At 44.6% G+C, this 8,367-nt stretch overlaps 1 protein-coding gene across 2 annotated transcripts in view; it reads left to right on the forward strand.

Annotated features, from left to right (window-relative positions):
• Window positions 1-281: 281 nt before the first annotated feature.
• Window positions 282-8,367, forward strand: part of LOC127067072 (GATA zinc finger domain-containing protein 7) — a 14,497-nt gene continuing 6,411 nt past the window's right edge. Inside the window, exons 1-7 of one of the 2 annotated variants that reach the window (XM_051001584.1) lie at window positions 282-1,769; window positions 3,528-3,740; window positions 4,449-4,568; window positions 5,147-5,272; window positions 5,357-5,483; window positions 5,597-7,843; window positions 7,925-8,266. In XM_051001584.1, the coding sequence (XP_050857541.1) occupies window positions 3,534-3,740; window positions 4,449-4,568; window positions 5,147-5,272; window positions 5,357-5,483; window positions 5,597-7,843; window positions 7,925-8,266 (3,169 nt within the window). In that variant the 5' untranslated portion in view covers window positions 282-1,769; window positions 3,528-3,533. The remainder of the gene's footprint in view (window positions 1,770-3,527; window positions 3,741-4,448; window positions 4,569-5,146; window positions 5,273-5,356; window positions 5,484-5,596; window positions 7,844-7,924; window positions 8,267-8,367) is intronic. The other variant, XM_051001585.1, reaches the window with a different exon arrangement.

Below are 8,367 nucleotides of genomic sequence, written 5' to 3' on the forward strand. Positions count from 1 at the left end.
GGAAATGCAGGAGAGGGTGAGGGGATGAGAGTCGAGCCGAAGGAGGGAGAAAGAGAGAGAGAGAGAGAGGAAAGCTGGGAGCGGGTCGATCGAAAGCGCAGCGCAGAGAAATGCACCACCTCTGCTCTTCTCTGCCAGTTTTGCTCGCACACACCGGCGCAACGCGTTCAAGAAAGAAGGAGAGAGATAGAGAGAGAGAGAGAGAGAGAGAAAGAGAGAGAGAGAAAGAGAGAGAGAGAGAGAGAGAGAGAGAGAGAGAAAGAGCAGCGACCAATAGCGAGTGAGTGGCAGGGGAGGAAAGCAGGGGAGAAAGGAAGGAAGGAAGGGTGGAAGGGAGGAAGGGAGGACTCGGCAAGCCGACTCGCGTTGGGCTAGGTCAGGTCTAACCGAGTTCCACGCACACCGCTCTCTCTCTCTCTCCCTGCTATCCGCGAGAACCGAGCAAACGGAGACCGTCCTTTTCCACGTCTCCTACGAGAATAACAGGAGCTCGCGAATCTCTCGAAATTCATCTGGTGCAAATCCGAAAAGAAAGCTTCCCGAAAATAGAACTAAACGAGCGTGCCATCGCGAACCTACCCTTCCAACTCGGACGTTGAAAATTCGAAGCTCGAAACGATCGATCCTAGCTGTCCTCCGAGCAATTTCCGCGGCGCGCAACGCGGAAAATTCTACGCCTCTTTTGCTTCCTCGCGAAATTAAAAAGAGGAACGTACGAAGGCTTGGGAGTTATTCTTAAACTATCTCTATTGGTCGTCATCGAATCTCGAAGAAAAGTAGCTTATTGATAGAATATAAAGGGGAAGAGTAACGTAAAAGGGTGTAAGTGCGTGTGAGTGTTTTTAGTTCGATTTCTTTTCGCAAAAACAAAATAAACTCTAATAAATCGTAAAAAGGAAAGGAAGAAAATAGATGTTCGCATTGTGGATATCGGTGGGTTGCTTGTGTTGGTGCTGGTGGTAGTGCTAGTGAATTTGAAGATAGAAAATATAAGAAAAGAAAGAAATCGTGAGAATTAATCGATCGGAGAAGATAAGAAAAGCTTCGAAGAAGATCGACGACTGCTTGTCGTGCGGTGCTTGTTGATAAACAGCGTAGACAAGGAGAGAGAGAGAGAGAGAGAGAGAGAAAGCATCGTGGATGATCGTGAGCGAGGACAACTCGAGTCCATCGCAATTTCCCTTTTCCGATGTCCTGATAATCGATAACTCCCGTGTGCGTGTCTGCGTGCATGCATTCGTGCATTCGTACATTCGTACATGCGAACGAACGAGCCTGCCGAAAACTAGAAAAGAAAAGAGAGATAGAAGCGATCGTTGTTGCGTGCTAAGCCGATCGATTCGCTCGAGATCGATTCCCCCGAACGAGTTGACAAATAAATGTTGACGTTAACGAACGCAAGGTTAGCCGGTGCGGTAGCGCGAGGCCACTCACGCGAAGACGAAGAGAATTCTTCTTTCCTGAGACTCCTCAAAATGCCGATTTCTTTAAGAAACCACAGAATCACGTAAGAGGGCCAAAGATAGGAGAGAAGAGAAGCCGATCCTCTCCTTTCGCTCGTATAGAAACAGAGAGGAGAAGAGAGAGGGAGAGAGAGAGAGAGAGAGAGAGAGAAAAGAGCTTTGATTCGTGAGAATCGCTAAAAGAAAGAGAGTGAGGGAGAGGGGGAAGATAGAGAGAGAGAGAGAGAGAGAGAGAGAGAAAGAAGAACAGCCAGATCGCCGACGCCTTCGACGTTCGGCCGACCGATGCTCCGAAAAACGCGAGCCGTGAGTCACTAAATAATATTATCAATTTGATAAACTTTTACTTAGGAGAAACGATCTCATCCTCGTACGCGCGAAAACGAATCGACGAATCTTGGTCAAATCGATTATGGATGATTTCGGGTAAAGATATAGAAAGGAATGTCGCGAATGGTAGGAAGAGGAGAAAGGCGAAGGGACAGAGGCAGGGGAAGAGGTAGAGGCAGGAGGGGATTCTATGAACGTAGCGGTTCTTCGATTTAAAAGAGCGGTCATTGAACTCTCGCACGTGAGCTGAAAAAAGTCATTGAAAGAGAACCGTAAAGGGAATCGTCGATGGGGAATGTTGAGGATAGCATTCGTGCGCGATTTTCACGGAAATCAAAATTCAACGAGCGACGAAAATCTCGACCGGTGGCGATGGTGATGGTGATGGTGGTGGTGGTGGTGGTGGTGGTGGCGGTGGCGGTGATGGTGATGGTGGTGGCGGCGGCAGCGGCGGAGGCGGTGGTGGCGGCGGCGGCGAGGATTGGACTTTAGAGTTTATGCTCCCACCCATCCCCATCCCCTTTCGCCGCTGCAGTCGATCAATGCGTGGACGGGTTTCACTTTCGCGATGTTAAAGCGTTGCATCACCACCACCAATCGAAAGCTTATAATAAAAAGGATACATCCTTAAGAACGATAACGATTCTCGTTTTAATTTCTTTCGATTAATTCAAGAAATTTTTTTCGATGTTTATAAATCGATTCCCTTTTTCTTTTTTTTTGTTTTTATCCAAGTTATTTCGAATACATACCAAACCAATATCTCTTTCTCGACTTGTCTCGATTAATCCAGTCTATCGACCTTTGTTGTTCGTCTTGTTACTGTCCTGCAATTCAATATTTGCAGCTGACGAATTTATTTTCGAATCTAATACTATTTCCGATCACGAGTAATCAAATTATATCTATGTATATGTATATATATATATATCAGACAAGAATGAATATCAACTTGCAGAGACTTTCCGACGCCACTGAAATATCTTATCTTGTCGTTTCTTTCATTTTTAGTTTCCATCGGGAGAAAAATATTTTTGCGTTGACCGATCATTTGTCGTGATTGAAAATAGGCTTTTATTTTAAGGATAATCTCTTCAAACTAAATTTTCTCCTCTTTCAGAGATCAAACAAAAGACGGTTCGAAAATCGCATCGAGAAATTTTATTAAAGTCATAAATCCTTGAAGAACATTTAAAGCCCACTTCGTTGCGTTTAAAAGATCATCGAGCGATATTACAAAAGAATTCTTTGGAAAATCCCTAGCCAAGAAAAATCCTATGGACGAGTGATTTTAATTATAGTTAGCAGGATTAGTTTCGTATTGATAGTTATATATCGCTCTAAAAAAAGAATTTTTATATCGAGCTAAATTTGTTACCGCTTAGCTTAGATCGTTTAACGATTTTAATAGTGGCTTTGATAAAAAAAACTGTCTTTTGCAGTAGGTAACTTTATTCATAGAGACTCGTCTCTGATATTAGTAAGCAGATCGCGTGTTACGTCTTTCGTCGCAAAAGAAAATTATTCGTAAAAACGAAAGTACGATTTCGTTGGAACGATTCGGACAGTTTTTAAAAACGATATTATCTTTCGACAATGAAAGTTCCCCCTATGTTAAAAAGTATGTATAAGATGATAAAAGAGAAACGTTAAAAACACTTGCGAATAATTTGAAAAGAAACGTTGCTGTACTCGATAAATATTTATAAGCTAATTAAATGTTATTCCTTGCAGTAAAGGATGGAGGCCAGTGAATGGGATCACGCGACCTTGAGGGAGGAGGAATTCGAGCAACATGCCGTATACTTGGTACCGGATGTTACGGCATCACCTAGCGATACCAATCGAGCGGAAGCTTCGTTGCCGAGGAACCTCGTACTCAAGCCCTCTCAAGCCCTCAACGATGTACGTTCATCCACGAAAGAATCCTTTCTCGAGACCTCCTCGGTGAGAGTCGCGAGACGATCGAACAACGCTATATTACGATTACGATGCTAACTCATCTATTTTCTTGTAATTGTTTCTACGTCGTATCGAACCCCATAGAATAACGAAAGTCACCGTATCGATCGATATTTGACCTAACTTCTGATCCCATGCTCGTAAATGTGTACACGAAAGGAGGGACAGTATTTTATCAAACTCGATCGAGCATCACAAAGCTAATTAACTTGTAAAGTGTGATCATGGACCGAACGTAAGTGCATTTAAAGTTCACGCTTAAAACGTAACCGAGACGCGAGGAATATTGTTACGATGGAAAAGGCTTTTATTTCCGAAAAAATATCTAAGGAAAATTCTACGAAATATTTTCATTTATGCAGACGAATGCGATCGTCTTATCTTTCATCGCCTGTAGCGACGTGCAACGTGTTTTATACTCTATGGAAACTAGTATCATAATAAAATTCTAACCCTTGAACTAATGGATGGATCATGTTAGATCGAGATTGAGACAATAGTGAACATTTTCAAAAACTTATTTACACGCGTATATATGAAAATATAAGTATATTGAAATTATTAAACGAGCATGGATTCGGATGAATAATTTCGTTGAGGTGAACTCGTAACTCGTAATAAACGAATAAGTATTATAATAAGAAGATATGATACAATCTCGTTAATCGTACATCTCGTTCGATGTATGCATAGATGTTGGGCGTCTGGAGTACGAGTTACATCCCAAAGGGCACACGTTTCGGACCACTGGTGGGCCAGGTTTACACCAAGGATTCGGTGCCCGCTGACGCGAACAGGAAGTACTTTTGGAGGGTAAGAATTAGGATCGATTAACAAACATCGTCTTTTCGTTCACACGCACGTTCAAATTTATCGTCGATAGCGCGAGACGGTACGCGTATCGACGAAACAAAAAAGATAAGAAGAAAGAAAAAAAAGGAAAAGTTGAAAACGCGCATACGTGCTCTTACGAGATCGACGAACGAGGTGGGAAACCAAAGATGCTGTGCGCGCGCGTACACGGCCACGAGAAAGAGAGAGAAAAGACTACCAAGACCAGAAACTGGTTTTAACAGATCGAGCAAGCCTTAAAACGAAAGCCGCGAAGCCATCGATGACTCGTAACTCATCAATTCGTTACGATGAACTTCGATTCTTTGCAAACGACTCTTACGTTAACTTTTTAATATTTTCTAGTTTCCTTCTGGCAAACTCGTCGTTGGAAGTTTAATCGATTATTTTCAACGAAAAAAATGACGCGTGTGAACGTTAATTCACGTATTACTCTAAGAACGTCGATTATACATGTACCTATGCGTGATCGGGAATGAAAGACGATTTTTCTTATGCTGTCATACGTAACGGGCGAGTAATACTTTGCGAATTCTCAGGTATACAAGAACAACGAGTTGTTCTACTACATCGATGGTTATGACGTTCAAAAGTCGAATTGGATGCGTTACGTAAACCCAGCGTATTCATCCGAATCGCAAAATCTAATAGCGTGTCAATATAAGGTAAAACGACATTTAACCGATATTATCCTTTATTTATTACATGTACGAGCGAACGATTATATTCTTTTGTTTTCCATGTTGCAGATGAACATTTATTTTTACACGATTAAGCCGATACTTCCGAATCAGGAATTGTTAGTATGGTATTGTAGAGAGTTTGCGGAACGTTTGAATTACCCGTTGACGGGTGAATTAATGCTTCAAAGAATACGTAAGTTCGTTTTTCGTTTATTTTTATCATAAACGTCGATTATCGATGTCATATTTACGGTTTTTATTTTTTATTTGTTTTTCCTTTTCTGTTCCATATTATTCTCGAGATAGGTCAGCAAGTACAGCAATCGGCGTTACCGACGGAAATTTCTGCGAGCGTCGACGTGGTATCACCGTTGAAGGACTCGTCGATTTACGAGAGACGATCGCAAATGACGCCAACGGATGGTTCCGTGAGGTCTGACGAAGGTTACCATTCGAACGGTTACCACGACGAGATCTTGACCCCGCCGGAGGAGAGCAGCGAGTCCGATTCGGAGAACAACTACGTTCTCGACTTTAGCAAGAACTCAAAGTCCTCCGTGTGTAGCAACGAACCGTTAAAGCCGGACAACGTGGCCGCGAAGAACGAATACAGAAAGGTAAAGATCAAGATAACGAAGACGTACGGTAATTTTCAAAGCGGTACGAAGAGCAATTTGGATGGTACAGCGAAGGAGAAAAATCCCGAGATCGCAAGCAGAGCGATGAGCCCGGAGATACAAAAGTCCGTGTCGCCTGTGATGCTTCAAAAAACGACTCTTCTGTCGATGGTGAGCGAGGACGAGGCGGAAAAAAATCCGAAGCCGTTTTACGAGCCAGAGGTCAAAGGCAACGTACCTGCCACGACGAGACCACCCTACATAACGAGTCCTAGCAGTTCCATCCTTGAAAATATTCTCCTACGAAATAGCACCGACAATAATAATAATAACAACAATAACAACAATCATCATCATCATCTACATCATCATCACCATCAACAACAGCAACAACAGCAACAACAACAGCAGCAGCAGCAGCAGCAACAGCAGCAACATCACCATCATCAACACCATCACCACCATCATCAGCAGCAGCAGCAGCAACAGCAACAACAGCAACAGCAGCAGCAGCAGCAGCAACAACAGCAGCAGCAGCAACAGCATCAGCATCAGCATCAACAACAGCATCAGCTACAGCATCATCAACAGAACCATCATCAGAGTCACACGGCAGATTCGGTGACACCACCACCTTCGAGTCCCACGGAGATGGCTTACTCTTACAAAAAGTCTCATCGTTACGGCAATATTTTACCATGCAGTCCGGACTCGAGTTCGAATTTACCGATGCAGACTGAATCCTGCGTAAACTCCACCACCAGTAACCACGGTCCCGTGCCAATTCCGAGTCCAACCGGTGGACTTCATTCGAGTACGGGTAATCTTCATTCGAGTACGGGAGTGAACAACGGAAATGCGACGGCTCATATCGGAAACGTGCACTCGTCGAGCAGCCCAGGTGTTAATCCGCATTCGAATAGCGGCGTGCTTCCCTCGAGCACGATCTTGACATCGTCCTCGAATGTCGCTAGCTCCTCCTGTCTTCCAAAGCGAAAAACGAAGAGCCCGTCTCCGGCAAATTCTCCACCGTTGTGTCCCTCCTCGACACCGACGATTTTGTATTCGGCCAATTCCGGAGGTTGTCAAATAGAGTCGAGTTCGGTCTATTCAAATTCGGGTGGTAGTAATGGTGCTGGTGGTGGTGCTGGTGGTGGTGTTGTTGTTAGTGGTGGTTGTGGTAACGGTGTCGGTGGTAGTGTCGGTGGCTGTGGTGGTGGTGGTGGTGGTGGTGGTGGTGCTGGTGGTGGTAATGGTGGCGTCGGTAGTGCCGGCAACAATCATCAAAACTCAGTTTCGCCGATATCACCGATCCAATCGCCTTCTCCCTATTCGTACGGTCTCTATCATCAGAACGGAACGCTCCATCACGGCGCGACTCCTCTGTCGATCAACTGTACGGCTTATTCTCCGACTCCGAGCACCGCTAACAACGGCAGCCTCGTTTACGGAGAAAGAACGTCGGACGGTAGACGTCTTGACGTTCCAAGCAGCAGTCATCAACTTCCAACCTCCTCGACGACTATGCAGATCGACGGGAGTCAGGCTGGCCTGATCGCAGGCACGCACAATCTTCACCTCGGCCATCATCCTGGACTTACCATTCACGCGAATTCCTCTTCCTCCGGGTCCCTCAATCACAGATACTCGCCGGCGAGTTCTCTCTCCCCGGACGATCACGGTTGCTCGCAGAGTGGCTCGCTCAGCCCGAACTCTCAGGGATCGAGGGGTTACAGGTCGTTGCCTTATCCACTTAAGAAGAAGGACGGGAAGATGCACTACGAGTGCAACGTTTGCTGTAAGACCTTCGGTCAACTATCGAATCTTAAAGTTCATCTCAGAACGCACTCCGGTGAGAGACCGTTCAAATGCAACGTCTGCACCAAAAGCTTCACGCAACTGGCACATCTACAGAAACATCATCTCGTGCATACCGGTAAGTGAATTTTTCCTCGAATCTATGTATATCGTCATTCCGTCAGAATAAACTAACGAGACGATATTATTTTTCACGCAGGCGAAAAACCTCATCAATGTGAGATCTGTAAGAAGAGGTTCAGCTCTACCTCCAATCTAAAGACTCATCTCAGATTACACTCCGGCCAAAAGCCCTATGCTTGTGACCTTTGCCCCGCGAAATTCACCCAGTTCGTTCATTTAAAGCTACACAAGAGACTGCACACGAACGAGAGGCCTTACACCTGCCAAGGCTGCGACAAAAAGTATATCAGTGCGAGTGGCCTGAGAACTCATTGGAAAACGACCAGTTGCAGGCCGAACAGTATCGAGGATGAACTTGCTCTCGCAGCTGCCGTTGGCTCGCCAACGTATTACGAGTATGGTCCTGACATGAATGTCGGTAAGTATCCTCTTTCATTTTCTCCTTTCTTCATGGAATAAACTTATTTAAATCTTCATATTTAGACATCGACGAATAAGGAGAAGAAAAATATTTAAGAA

This window comes from Vespula vulgaris, chromosome 10 (genome assembly GCF_905475345.1).
Source record: "Vespula vulgaris chromosome 10, iyVesVulg1.1, whole genome shotgun sequence".
Taxonomy (NCBI): domain Eukaryota; kingdom Metazoa; phylum Arthropoda; class Insecta; order Hymenoptera; family Vespidae; genus Vespula; species Vespula vulgaris.